Source organism: Bombina bombina, chromosome 1 (genome assembly GCF_027579735.1).
Source record: "Bombina bombina isolate aBomBom1 chromosome 1, aBomBom1.pri, whole genome shotgun sequence".
Taxonomy (NCBI): Eukaryota; Metazoa; Chordata; class Amphibia; order Anura; family Bombinatoridae; genus Bombina; species Bombina bombina.
The window spans coordinates 1,534,191,051-1,534,206,789 of NC_069499.1; the positions used below are offsets into that span (position 1 = coordinate 1,534,191,051).

Consider the following 15,739-nt stretch of genomic DNA (forward strand, 5'->3'; position numbering starts at 1 on the left):
CCGCCCGTACAGATTTGCAGGGGGTGTCAATCAACCCGATCATTGACACCCCGATCGTTGACAGTGGCATCAGCGGCAATTCGTCCCTTGAGAAATCGGCCCCTATTAGTCATTTAATGTGTAAATTACAAGCAATAACTGTATGATCAAAACATGAAGATAAAGTATCCAACTTTTTCTGTCTGGAATACATTGATTGAACTCTGGGGCTGCCAGTCAAAAGCAGATTGTTCTGCCATGGTTAATTTATTTCAGTGAAGAGTACCCCTGACTTCTGGGTCATGGCTTTTTTTTAAACTTTTTTGTGTAGGTGGAGATCAATAAAAACCGTGAATCTGAGCTCATTCGTTTACGGCAAGAGCTTGAGGAAGCTGTTCTTCAATCAGACGCTACAGCATCTGCCTTGAGAAAGAAGCACGCCTTCTCTCTTGTGGAAGCGTCTGAACAACAGGAGAATATGCAACGAGTACGGAATAAACTGGAAAAGGAAAAACAAGCCATGAAGCTGGAAATTGAGGACCTTAATGCAACTGTAGAAAATGTGCAAAAAGCAAAGGTATTTGATAACCTTTAATCTGGTTTCTTTTAGATCCAAAATTGCCAAATCAAACCAAATCTTACAAAGTGTGGCCTCTTTTAAAAAAGTCATTAACATCGGAAATGTATTCTCCCATCACATGTTTTATTAAAAGGACATGAAACCACATTTTTTCTTTCTTGAGTCAGAGTATGCAATTTAAAACAACTTTATGGTTAACATCTCTTATCTAGTTTTCTTCATTCTCTTGGTATCCTTTGTTGAAAAGCACACTAAGGTAGACTCAGGAGCTGCAATCCACTTCTGAGAGCTTGCTGCTGATTGGTGGCTGTACTTACTGTATATGCCTCTTGTCATTGGCTCACCCAATGTGTTCAGCTAACGGCCATGGCTGATCCCTTAACATAAGGATACCAAGAGAATGAAGCAAATTTGATAATATAAGTTAATTGGAAAGTTGTTTAAAATTGTATGCTCTGTCTGAATCATTAAAATGTTGGTTTTATGTTAAAACAATACTTAAATAAACATATATGTTGCCAGCTTTTGCTGTGAAATGTCTCTGAAAAATAGTAACATTAAGTACTATCTTAGTAAGTTCTCATGGAAAGGGGCTAAGGGTACCTTTATCCCATTGGGGTGTAGTTTTGGAGCCCTGATGGCCTTGAATTAAGACGCTGCAGTCGTAAGACTGATAGTTCCTAACTCCTGCCCTACCTCTGAAGTGTACCTAGGTTGATTTACAAGCCTTGTTCTTGTGTGACTGTGCAATAATCAGGGGTGGACAGGGAATAAAAAGCAACCCTGTAAAATTTAGAGACTATTACTGTGATATTCCTTCCCCCAATATTTTTTTTTTCCAGATTTATATTTTCTTAGTTTGAATAAAAAAAAGTGCCAAATTGTTGTTATATAGGCAGCTTACAACCCAATTGCATCCATTAATCATCCCTTTAAATTGTAGCTTTCTAGCCCCAGCTGCTGCAGCCCACTGGGAAATCTCCTGCTATCCTGATAGGCCAATCTGACCTTGGCAATAATAGATGCTGCTCATCTAGTGCCAGCTAACTGCAAATGCAGGAGGACAGGTTCCCTAGATAGGGACATTGTCCACCTGCTATATGGTAAGTGGGGCTGCAAGTCTGAACAAAGAATACCAAGAAATAAAACAAATTTGATAACAGACATGAACTGGATATTTTTTTTTTTTAATTCCTTGCTCTGTCTGAATCATGAAAGTTTAAATGTTCTTTTTCATATCCCTAAATTCTAGTGGCCTAAAGATGCTTGGTTAACCTTTAAAAAATGTTTTGTCAGTTTAAAGACAGTTTGGATTAATACTGATACTCAATATTCCTTAATTGCCTCTGTTGCTTTGATGTAATACATTTTACTTTCTTGATTTTTTTTTTTTGCTAAGATTAATTACTTTCTCTGTAGAGAGTTGTGTTTTCTTCAAACACACAGTCATTGTTTACCATTTGTAAATGTTCAAGGTTCACTTGTCTCTTCTTGAAGTATTATGTGCTCATGAGAGATGCCCTTGTGTTTTGTCATTTTTATGCTGTTTACTAAAGATGCTTGCGGAGTCGCAGACCTCTGAGGTTTTAAGCAGCATAAAAGAGGTTTGGTACCCTGAGATCTTAACATGAAAGACACAGATGCTTCTGTTTAATGGATGTACTTTTCAAGTAACATAAAAAAATTTAAACAGGGGATGGCTTTGAATAATTAAAACTTGTTTGTGAAATTAAACTCTAGCTGACAAAACTCACTGCAACTTCTCTCCTTTGAAATTTGCAAAATTTATGAAGATTTGTATATGCCCCTTGTCAGAGTAGCGAAGGAGAAGGGAGAATTCAGTTCTATTAGAATTAACTAAGCCAATTCCATCTTGCAGAAGTTCCACACCGTAAAAAGGATGTTCTTCCTGGAGTCATATATATAAATATATATATATATATATATATATATATATATATATATATATTACATTTAAAGAAGAAAAAACTATCGGCTAGTTTACGAGTCTTGCGTTAGCCTTAAAAAGCAGCGTTGGCCAGTCCTAACTCTGCTTTTTAACGCCCGCTGGTATTACGAGTCTTGCAGGGACACTTTTTTGGCCAGACTCGGAAATACCACAAATCCACTTACGTCAATTGCGTATCCTATATTTTCAATGGGACTTGCATAGCGTCGGTATTACAAGTCTGACCAAAAGTGAGCGGTACAGCCTCTCCTGTCAAGCCTGGTACCGCATTTAAAAGTCACTAGTTTTACACTACAACGCCGTAGCATAAAACTCTTAACTAAAGTGCTAAAAAGTACACTAACACCCATAAACTACCTATTAACCCCTAAATCAAGGCCCCCCTACATCGCAAACAATAAAATAAATATTTTAACCCCTAATCTGCGAAACCGGACATCACCGCCACTATAATAAATATATTAACCGCCACACTCCCGCCTCGCAAACACTAGTTAAATATTATTAACCCATAATCTGCCGCCCCTAACATCGCCGCCACCTACCTACATTTATTAACCCAAAATCTGCCGCCCCCAATGTCGCCGACACTATATTAAATGTATTAACCCCTAAACCTAAGTCTAACCCTAACCCCCCCTAACTTAAATATAATTACAATAAATCTAAATAAAATTACTACAATTAACTAAATTATTCCTATTTAAAACTAAATACTTACCTATAAAATAAACCCTAAAATAGCTACAATATAACTAATAGTTACACTGCATCTAGCTTAGGGTTTATTTTTATTTTACAGGCAACTTTGTATTTATTTTAACTAGGTACAATAGTTATTAAATAGTTATTAACTATTTAATAACTACCTAGTTAAAATAAAGACAAAAGTACCTGTAAAAAAAAACCTAACCTAAGTTACACTAACACCTAACACTACTCTATAATTAAATAAATTATCTAAACTAAATACAATTAATTACAATTAAATAAAATTATCTAAAGTACGAAAAAAACCCCACTAAATTACAGAAAATAATAAAATAATTACAAGATTTTTAAACTAATTACACCTACTCTAATCCCCCTAACAAAATAAAAAAAAGTCACGCAAATTAAAAAAAGCCCTACCCTACACTAAATTATAAATAGTCCTTAAAAGGACCTTTTGCGGGGCATTGCACCAAAATAATCAGCTCTTTTACCTGTAAAAAAAAAGTACAAATACCCCCCCAACATTAAAACCCACCACCCACACAACCAACCCTATTCTAAAACCCACCCAATCCCCCCTTACAAAAACCTAACACTAACCCCTTGAAGATCACCCTACCGTGAGACGTCTTCCCCCAACCGGGCAGAAGTGGTCCTCTAGACGAGCAGAAGATTTCCCAGTGGGCTGGGGCTAGAAAGCTACAATTTAAAGGGGTGATTAATGTATGCAATTGGGTTGTAAGCTGCCTATATAACAACAATTTGGCAATTTTTTTTATTCAAACTAATAAAATATAAATCTGAAGAAAAAAAATATATTTGGGGAAGGAATATCACAGTAATACCCTTCTAGAAAAATGGGGCATTTGCATTCTACTGATTCAACAAACCCTACTCTAAAACCCACCCAATCCCAACTTAAAAAAACCTAACACCTAATGAAGACTTCTGCCCGTCTGGAGGACCACTTCTGCCCGGCTGGATGAAGACTTCTGCCCGTCTAAAGGACCACTTCTGCCTGGTTGGGTGAAGACGTCTCAAGGTAGGGTGATCTTTAAGGGGTTAGTGTTAGGTTTTTTTAAGTTGGGATTGGGTGGGTTTTAGAGTAGGGTTTGTTGAATCAGTAGAATACAAATGCCCCATTTTTCTAGAAGGGTATTACTGTAATATTCCTTCCCCCAATATTTTTTATCTTCAGAGTTATATTTTACTAGTTTGAGTAAAGAAAAGTGCCAAATTGTTGTTATATAGGCAGCTTACAACCCAATTGCATCCATTAATCACCCCTGTAAATTGTAGCTTTCTAGCCCCAGCTGCTGCAGCCCACTGGGAAATCTCCTGCTATCCTGATAGGCCAATCTGACCTTGGCAATAATAGTTGTTGCTCATCTAGTGCCAGCTAACTGCAAATGCAGGAGGACAGGTTCCCTAGATAGGGACATTGTCCACCTGCTATATGGTAAGTGAGGCTGCAAATCTGAACAAAGAATACCAAGAAATAAAACAAATTTGATAACAGACATGGACTGGATTTTGTTTTAATTCCTTGCTCTGTCTGAATCATGAAAGTTTAAATGTTCTTTTTCATATCCCTAAATTCTAGTGGCCTATTTGTTAAAAAAAAAAAATTAAAAAAATATCCAGAAATTGACATGCTTGGATAACTTTAAAAAAATGTTTTGACAGTTTAAAGACAGTTTGGATTAACACTGATACTCAATATTCCTTAATTGCCTCTGTTGCTTTGATGTAATACATTTTACTTTCTTGATTTTTTTTTTGTTGCTAAGATTAATTACTTTCTCTGTAGAGATTTGTGTTTTCTTCAAACACACAGTCATTGTTTACAATTTGTAAATGTTCAAGGTTCACTTGTCTCTTCTTGAAGTATTATGTGCTCATGAGAGATGCCCTTGTGTTTTGTCATTTTTATGCTGTTTACTAAAGATGCTTGCGGAGTCGCAGACCTCTGACGTTTTAAGCAGCATAAAAGAGGTTTGGTACCCTGAGATCTTAACATGAAAGACACAGATACTTCTGTTTAATAGATGTACTTTTCAAGTAACATAAAAAAAAAATCTAAACAGGGGATGGCTTTGAATAATTAAAACTTGTTTGTGAAATTAAACTCTAGCTGACAAAACTCACTGCAACTTCTCTCCTTTGAAATTTGCAGAATTTATGAAGATTTGTCCATGCCCCTTGTCAGATCAGTGAAGGGAGAGTTCAGTTCCATTAGAATTAACTAAGCCAATTCCATCCAATCAGCCAATAGGATTGAGCTGGCATTCTATTGGCTGTTCCAATCAGCCAATAGAATGCAAGCCCAATCCTATTGGCTGATTGCATCAGCCAATATGATTTTTTCTACCTTAATTCCAATTGGCTTATAGAATTCTATCAACCAATCGGAATTGAAGGGACGCCATCTTGGATGACGTCACTTAAAGGTACCATTTAGTAAGTAGATTCCAGATGAAGAGGACGCTCCACGTCGGATGTCTCGAAGATGGACCCGCTCCGTGCCGGATGGATGAAGATAGAAGATGCCGTCTGGATGAAGACTTCTGCCCGTCTGGAGGACCACTTCTGCCCGGTTGGGTGAAGACGTCTCACGGTAGGGTGATCTTCAAGGGGTTAGTGTTAGGTTTTTTAAGGGGGGATTGGGTGGGTTTTAGAGTAGGGTTGGTTGTGTGGGTGGTGGGCTTTAATGTTGGGGGGGTATTTTTACTTTTTTTTTTTTACAGGTAAAAGAGCTGATTACTTTGGGGCAATGCTCCGCAAAAGGCCCTTTTGAGGGCTATTTGTAATTTAGTGTAGGTTAGGGCTTTTTTATATTTTGGGGGGCTTTTTTATTTTGTTAGGGGGATTATATTAGGTGTAACTAGTTAAAATCTTGTAATTATTTTCTGTAATTTAGTGTTTGTCTTTTTTTGTACTTTAGATAATTATATTTAATTGTAATTAATTGTATTTAGTTTAGTTCATTTATTTAATTATAGAGTAGTGTTAGGTGTTAGTGTAACTTAGGTTAGGTTTTATTTTACAGGTACTTTTGTCTTTATTTTAACTAGGTAGTTATTAAATAGTTAATAACTATTTAATAACTATTGTACCTAGTTAAAATAAATACAAAGTTGCCTGTAAAATAAAAATAAACCCTAAGATAGCTACAATGTAACTATTAGTTATATTGTAGCTATCTTAGGGTTTATTTTATAGGTAAGTATTTAGTTTTAAATAGGAATTATTTAGTTAATTGTAGTATTTTTATTTAGATTTATTGTAATTATATTTAAGTTAGGGGGGGTTAGGGTTAGACTTAGATTTACTGGTTAATAATTATAGTATAGTGTCGGCGATGTTAGGGACGGCAGATTAGGGGTTAATAATATTTAACTAGTGTTTGCGAGGCAGGCGTGTGGCAGTTTAGGGGTTAATATATTTATTATAGTGGCGGTGATGTCCGGTTCGGCAGTTTAGGGGTTAAAATATTTAGTTTATTGTTTTTGCGATGTGGGGGGGCCTCGGTTTAGGGGTTAATAGGTAGTTTATGGGTCTTACTGTACTTTTTAGCACTTTAGTTAAGAGTTTTATGCTACAGCGTTGTAGCGTAAAAATCTTAACTACTGACTTTTAAATGCGATACCAGGCTTGACAGGAGATGCTGTACCGCTCACTTTTGGTCAGACTCGTAATACAGGTGCTATGCAAGTCCCATTGAAAATATAGGATACGCAAATGACGGAAGTGGATTTGCGGTATTTCCGTGTCTGGCCAAAAAAAGTGAGCGGTACACCTGTACCTGCAAGACTCGTAATACCAGCGGCGTTAAAAAGCAGCATGAGGACCGGACAACACTACTTTTTAAGGCTAATGCAAGACTCGTAATCTAGCCGATATTTTTTTCTTCTTTAAATGTAATTTAATTGAGTATCCCCCCGAGCATAGTTTTGGGCTGATATTAATTAAAAAATCAGGTCACTCGAATGAGTCAGGCATGATTAGTGAAGTGGTGCGAACCAACCCATATCATAATATATATATATACACACACACATACATATACATCTTTAGACATGCATATGTATAACACCTGAGACCTCATATCTTTAAAAATCTTATATATGTTTATATGTGTGTATATATGTATGTATTTATGTATTTATATGTATTTACAGACATATATATATATATATATATATATATATATATATATATATATATATACATATAAACACATAAATACATATGTATACATAAATACACATATATATGTAAGTGCAATGGAGTCCTTTGCAGTCAATTAGCTGAAAACATGCAAAATCATATTTATGCAGTATTCATATTTACTGTGTATGTACTGTACATTTTTAACAATCCAATGTTCTTCAGATAGGGGAATATATTCTATGCATTTTTAAATAGATATTCAAATATATATATATATACTGTATATATATGTCTTTAACTATACACATATTGAAGCATGCAGAAATCCTTAAAGCAAAGTTAACGCACAAGCGAGAGTTAAAACTGCTACTCCACTTGTAATCTAGCCCAAAGAAAGCTGATTTGGATAATCACACAATGCACAGAAAAATGCTGTTTGTATGCTTTTTGTTTATGTGGGTGATCAGTACAATCACTTTGGAGGCTCCAGCAGTAGTCTGCCATTGTGTGTCTGTCCTATCTGCCCTGATACCTTTCCTTCATCACCTTTATATCCTGATGGAACCTCTCCCCTTGTTCCTCACTAAAATGACTAAGATTATCCGGGTGGCTATGGAGAAAAGGCACCTTTATGCTCATATTATTTCCTGAAGTGAGTGAACATGTTTTACGGCAAGTCTTCACAATTGTCTCATTTGTGGTTGCCCAAGAAGTTCTTGACAACTAAGACATAACTGTACCAGGCAGAAGCTTCAACATCATTCATACATTTTGTGAAATTGGAATCACTGATTAGTTTACGAATTTGAGGACCATCAAAGATTCCTGATTTTAGTTTTTCAAAACTCAGTCTAAGGAACGATCTGCAAATGCATTTTAAGCAATTGCCATCTCTGTCCAAAGACAAATTGTTACTTCAGTCCAAGCTTGATACATAGTGGGGGGTGAATGATTTTTTTCTCTGTCAGCCAATGGCTTCTTAATGATATTCCCTGCACCTACACTAATATCTTCTCTTGAAGGCCATGTCACTTTTTTTAAATGATCTTGCTTTGCCCTACTATCCCACAGGCAGATGGAACAAGGGTACTTTATGTATCCATTGTGCTGCCAAAGCAAGAAGCTCATGTTTAGACCAATACAAATAGACCCTGGGGGTCATGATAGCAGAGCTCCTGCAAGACAATTTTGATATTTTCACATTCTTCTTTAAAGGGAACATGAAACCCAAAAATGTTCTTTCATGATTCAGATAGAGAATACACTTATAAACAACTTTCCAATTTACTTATATTATTTAATTTGCTTCATACTCTTGTTATCCTTTGCTGAAAGGTTTATCTAGGCAAGCTCAGGGGCAGCAGAGAACCTAGGTTCTAGCTGTTGATTGGGGCCTGTATATATATATATATATATATATATATATATTGTGATTGGCTCACCCATGTGTTCATTTAGAAACCAGTAGTGCATTGGTGTTCCTTCAACAAATGATTCTAAGAGAAAGAAACAGATTAGATAATATAAGTAAATTAGAAAGTTGTTTGAAATTGTATTCTCTATCTGAATCATGAAAGAACATTTTTGGGTGAGCAACTGGAAGAGATGCATAGTGGTTACCGTTGAGCAATAAAACACATTTCAAGCTTCTAGTGGAATATAAAATAATATACAATGGATAAACTTGCAAAAGAATGTTAAAAATAAGATTAAATTAAAGATTACATTAAATAAAAACAATTTTACACAGGAAAAAGACAAACCCTGCTGCATATATCAGCCGCCAGACGTATTGGGGTAAAACTATAATTTGAGGGGTATCCATTATCTCAAACTATTGCCACTTTGGCAAAACTGATGTCATTTTGAAATTCAGCACCCCAAAAATATACTAAATTCATTCAAACATTCTTGGCAAATAAAACAAGGTGTTTTTTTGTTGTTGTTGACCTGTTTAATAGTTACTATTTATGAGTAAGTGAAATGATTCAGCCATTTCCATCAGATAACTGCAAAATGACTAATTTCAAGTATCACAAACCACCTGTCTCATATAAATCTAAGGACTCCGCATCCCAGTAAATGTTTTGTAATTTGACAGCCAGCCATCTGGATATTTTTATAAATGATTTTTCATGGAATATAATGCCATCGTTAGCATGAAATCAAAAGGTATAAGTTTGAAAATGAACATGTATTCTGTATACACAGTGTATGTATGTATATGTGTGTATTTATTTTTTCTATTGATATCTGATGCCAAATTATTACAAATGAATATACAAACACTTAGGCCTAGATTTAGAGTTTGGCGGTAGCCGTGAAAACCAGCGTTAGAGGCTCCTAACGCTGGTTTTAGGCTACCGTCGGTATTTGGAGTCAGTCAGGAAAGGGTCTAACGCTCACTTTCCAGCCGCGACTTTTCCATACCGCAGATCCCCTTACGTCAATTGTGTATCCTATCTTTTCAATGGGATCTTTCTAACTCCGGTATTTAGAGTCGTGTCTGAAGTGAGCGTTAGAATTCTAACGACAAAACTCCAGCCGCAGAAAAAAGTCAGTAGTTAAGAGCTTTCTGGGCTAACGCCGGTTCATAAAGCTCTTAACTACTGTGCTCTAAAGTACACTAACACCCATAAACTACCTATGTACCCCTAAACCGAGGTCCCCCCACATCGCCGCCACTCTAATAAAAATTTTTAACCCCTAATCTGCCGACCGCCACCTACGTTATACTTATGTACCCCTAATCTGCTGCCCCTAACACCGCCGACCCCTATATTATATTTATTAACCCCTAACCTGCCCCCCACAACGTCGCCGTCAGCTACCTACAATAATTAACTCCTAATCTGCCGACCGCCACCTACGTTATCCTTATGTACCCCTAATCTGCTGCCCCTAACACCGCCGACACCTATATTATAATTATTAGCCCCTAATCTGCCCCCCACAACGTCGCCTCCACCTGCCTACACTTATTAACCCCTAATCTGCCGAGCGGACCGCACCGCTATTATAATAAAGTTATTAACCCCTAATCCGCCTCACTCCCGCCTCAATAACCCTATAATAAATAGTATTAACCCCTAATCTGCCCTCCCTAACATCGCCGACACCAAACTTCAAACATTAACCCCTAATCTGCCGACTGGAGCTCACCGCTATTCTAATAAATGTATTAACCCCTAAAGCTAAGTCTAACCCTAACAATAACACCCCCCTAAATTAAATATAATTTAAATCTAACTAAATAAATTAACTTATATTAAATAAATTATTCCTATTTAAAGCTAAATACTTACCTGTAAAATAAATCCTAATATAGCTACAATATAAATTATAATTATGATTCGATCAGCCAATCAGATTGAGCTTGCATTCTATTTGCTGTTCCGATCAGCCAATAGAATGCAAGCTCAATCTGATTGGCTGATTCCATCAGCCAATCAGAATTTTCCTACCTTAATTCCGATTGGCTGATAGAATCCTATCAGCCAATCGGAATTTGACGGACGCCATTTTGGATGACGTCATTTAAAGGAACCGTCATTCGGCGAGTAGGCGTCGGGAGAAGAGGATGTTCCGCGTCGGCTGGAAGATGATGGATCCGGAAGAAAGAAGATAGAAGATGCCGTTGATAGAAGACTTCATCCGGATCATGGACCTCTTCAGCTCCCACTTGGATGAAGACTTCAGCCGGATCATGGACATCTTCAGCCCCCCGCTTGGACTTGGATCAAGACTTCGGAGGAGCTCTTCTGGATCAATCGGTGAACCTGGTATGGTGAAGATAAGGTAGGAAGATCTTCAGGGGCTTAGTGTTAGGTTTATTTAAGGGGGGTTTGGGTTAGATTAGGGGTATGTGGGTGGTGGGTTGTAATGTTGGGGGGGGGTATTGTATGTGTTTTTTTTACAGGCAAAAGAGCTGAATTCTTTGGGGCATGCCCCGCAAAGGGCCCTGTTCAGGGCTGGTAAGGTAAAAGAGCTTTGAACTTTTGTAATTTAGAATAGGGTAGGGAATTTTTTTATTTTGGGGGGCTTTGTTATTTTATTAGGGGGCTTAGAGTAGGTGTAATTAGTTTAAAATTGTTGTAATATTTTTCTGATGTTTGTTAATATTTTTTTATTTTTTGTAACTTAGTTCTTTTTTATTTTTTGTACTTTAGTTAGTTTATTTCATTGTATTTATTTGTAGATATTGTATTTAATTAATGTATTGATAGTGTAGTGTTAGGTTTAATTGTAACTTAGGTTTGGATTTATTTTACAGGTAATTTTGTAACTATTTTAACTATTTTAGCTATTAAATAGTTCTTAACTATTTAATAGCTATTGTACCTGGTTAAAATAAATACAAAGTTGCCTGTAAAATAAATATAAATCCTAAAATAGCTATAATATAATTATAATTTATATTGTAGCTATATTAGGATTTATTTTACAGGTAAGTATTTAGCTTTAAATAGGAATAATTTATTTAATAAGAGTTAATTAATTTTGTTAGATTTAAATTATATTTAACTTAGGGGGGTGTTAGTGTTAGGGTTAGACTTAGCTTTAATACATTTATTAGAATAGCGGTGAGCTCCAGTCGGCAGATTAGGGGTTAATGTTTGATGTTAGGTGCCGGCGATGTTAGGGAGGGCAGATTAGGGGTTAAAACTATTTATTATAGGGTTAGTGAGGCGGATTAGGGGTTAATAACTTTATTATAATAGCGGTGCGGTCCGGTCGGTAGATTAGGGGTTAATAAGTGTAGGCAGGTGGAGGCGACGTTGTGGGGGGCAAATTAGGGGTTAATAAATATAATATAGGGGTCGGCGGTGTTAGGGGCAGCAGATTAGGGGTACATAGGGATAATGTAAGTAGCGGCGGTTTACGGAGCAGCAGATTAGGGGTTAAAAATAATATGCAGGGGTCAGCGATAGCGGGGGCGGCAGATTAGGGGTTAATAAGTGTAAGGTTAGGGGTGTTTGGACTCGGGGTACATGTTAGAGTGTTAGGTGCAGACGTAGGAAGTGTTTCCCCATAGACAACAATGGGGCTGCGTTAGGAGCTGAACGCGGCTTTTTTGCAGGTGTTAGGTTTTTTTTCAGCTCAAACAGCCCCATTGTTTTCTATGGGGGAATCGTGCACGAGCACGTTTTTGAAGCTGGCCGCGTCCGTAAGCAACTCTGGTATCGAGAGTTGCAGTGGCGGTAAATATGCTCTACGCTCCTTTTTTGGAGCCTAATGCAGCCATTCTGTGAACTTTCAATACCAGAGGTATTTAAAAGGTGCGGCCAGAAAAAAGCCAGCGTTAGCTACGCGGGTCGTTACCGACAAAACTCTAAATCTAGGCCATAGAGTTCCCATTTTATAAAGTCAATTATGGGCTAGATTATTTAGCGCTTTCGCTCGAGCGCTAACATTGCCAGAAGTAACGTTTTTGCATGCACGAGTTAGTACTCATTTAGCATGCAAGCAAAACTTGACGCACGTTAACAAAAAGACTTTGGATATTGCGACTGTGTTATATTATTCTCCCTGAAGACTTAAATTAGACTAAAACATTTTACAGGTATGTTTTTTACAGTTTAAGAAAATTTTGTGTTCTGTTTTCTATACAGCTGGTAAACATCTTTAAGGAAGAGCTTTATAAATTTATCAAGCATCTTCTGCATTATGCACCCTGGGGACACAGGAGTTTAAAAAAAACAAACAGGTAGGGTACAGAACAGCACCAATGCATGATGGGTCCTAACTAGACTCAAAACCTCCTCTCTATCCCTCAAATCAGCAGTTTCCAACAAAATGTTCATCAACTGCAATGCTATAAGCTCCTGAAAAACTGGGTTTAACACCTAAACCATCAGGGCAATTATAGATGTAGGGCGCGATCCGATATGCAGCGTAGTTTGCGGCGCAAGCGAGGGAACCCCCGCCGACTGCAGTTTCAGCTCACAACTCAAGCTATCCTATATACGGCGCCGTCAGATGCTAAAGTGCCGTAAGTCTCACAAACCAGCGATGTCCAGAAATCTGCGTAAGTACAAATTTCTGGAGTCGCCAGTGATTTACAGCACTTTAGAAACTGCCGGAGCCTACAAAAACGTACTAAATTATTAAATCTCCCGTACTGTCTAACACGCCTCCCTAACATAGCCCGACACGTCTAACCCTCTATCCGCTATCCCCCCTCACTATCCTAACAATACTCCCAGACCCCGCCGCCACCTAATAAAGTTATTAACCCCTAAACCGCCGCTCCCGGACCCCGCCGCCAGCTATATTAAATCTATAAGCCCCTAATGTGAGCCCCTACCCCGCCGCCATCTACCTTACCTACCCCCTAAAGTGAGCCCCTACCCCGCCACCATCTATTTTAAAATTATTAACCCTTAATTTAATCCCCCTACACCGCCGCCACCTATATTAAATTTTTTAACCCCTAATCTAATCCCCCTACCCCGCCGCCACCTATATTAAATTATTTAACCCCTAATGTAATCCCCCTACCCCGCCGCCACCTATATTAAATTATTTAACCCCTAATCTAATCCCCCTACCCCGCCGCCACCTATATTAAATTAATTAACCCATAATCTAATCCCCCTACCCCGCCGCCAGCTATATTAAATTATTTAACCCATAAAATACTAAACTATCCCTACCACTAAACCTAATTCTAACCCTACAAATAGCCCTGAAAAGGGCTTTTTGCGTGGCATTACCCCAAAGTAAACTGCTCAATTGCCAGCCCTTAAAAGGGCTTTTTGCGGGGCATGCCCCAAAGAAAACTGCTCTTTTACCAGCCCTTAAAAGGGCTTTTGGTGGGGCTTTGTCACAAAGTAATCAGCTCTTTTGCATCTAATCTAAATCCCCCTACACCGCCGCCACCTATAATAAATGTATTAACCCCTAATCTAATCCCCCTACACCGCCGCCAGCTATATTAAACACATTAACCCCTAATCTAATCCCCCTACACCGCCGCCAGCTATATTAACTTTCTTAACCCTAATTATATTAGGGTTAATATAGTTAATATAGTTATTATATTATATATATTAACTATATTAACCCTAATTATATTAGGGTTAATATCGTTATGATATTATATATATATATATTAAGTATAATAACCCTATCTAACTCTAACATCCCTAACTAAACTCTTATTAAAATAAATCTAATATTAATATTATTAATTAAAATATTCCTATTTAAATCTAAATACTTACCTATAAAATAAACCCTAAGATAGCTACAATGTAATTAATAATTACAGCTATTTTAGGGTTTATATTTATTTTACAGGTAACTTGGTATTTATTTTAACTAGGTACAATAGCTATTAAATAGTTAATAACTATTTAATAGCTACCTAGTTAAAATAATTACCAATTTACCTGTAAAATAAATTCTAACCTAAGTTACAAATACACCTACACTATCAATAAATAAAATAAACTACAAATATCTAAACTAAAATACAATTAAATAAACTAAACTAAATTACAGAAAAAAACAAACACTAAATTACAAAAAATAAAAAAAAAGATTACAAGATTTTTAAGCTAATTACACCTATTCTAAGCCCCCTAATAAAATAATAAAGCCCCCCAAAATAAAAAAAATTCCCTACCCTATTCTAAATTTAAAAAGTTAGCTCTTTTACCTTACCAGCCCTTAAAAGGGCCTTTTGCGGGGCATGCCCCAAAGAAAACTGCTCTTTTGCCTGAAAAAAAAGCACAATACCACCCCCCAACATTACAACCCACCACCCACATACCCCTAATCTAACCCAAACCCCCCTTAAATAAACCTAACACTACCCCCCTGAAGATCTCCCTACCTTGTATTCACCCAGCCGGGCAGTACTCTTCATCCGATCCGGGCGATGTCTTCAATCAAGCGGCAGTGAAGTCTTCTTCCATCCGGGCGATATCTTCAAGCAAAGCGGCATCTTCAATCTTCTTTCTTCGCTCCTCCGCCGCGGAGCATCCATCCGGCACGACGACTTCCCGACGAATGAGGTTCCTTTTAAATGATGTCATCCAAGATGGCGTCCATCTAATTCCGATTGGCTGATAGGATTCTATCAGCCAATCGGAATTAAGGTAGAAAAATCTGATTGGCTGATTGAATCAGCCAATCAGATTCAAGCTCAATCCGATGGAGTAAGATTTCTCAATTTTCGCCACGTAAATCCTTACGCTGTATATTGGATACCAAACTGCGCTGGTTTGGTATACCTACCTATGGCCCAAAAAACTACGGGCGACAGCAGAAATATACAAACTTCTAGGTTACGCCGTATATAGGATACCAAACCAGCG

The 15,739-nt window shown here is 37.3% G+C and overlaps 1 protein-coding gene across 1 annotated transcript in view; it reads left to right on the forward strand.

Moving 5' to 3' along the window:
* LOC128666882 (myosin-16-like) overlaps positions 1-15,739 on the forward strand; it is a 357,676-nt gene that overhangs the window by 34,568 nt on the left and 307,369 nt on the right. The window contains exon 3 of the mRNA XM_053721692.1: positions 311-556. Coding sequence (XP_053577667.1) covers positions 311-556 — 246 coding nt within the window. The remainder of the gene's footprint in view (positions 1-310; positions 557-15,739) is intronic.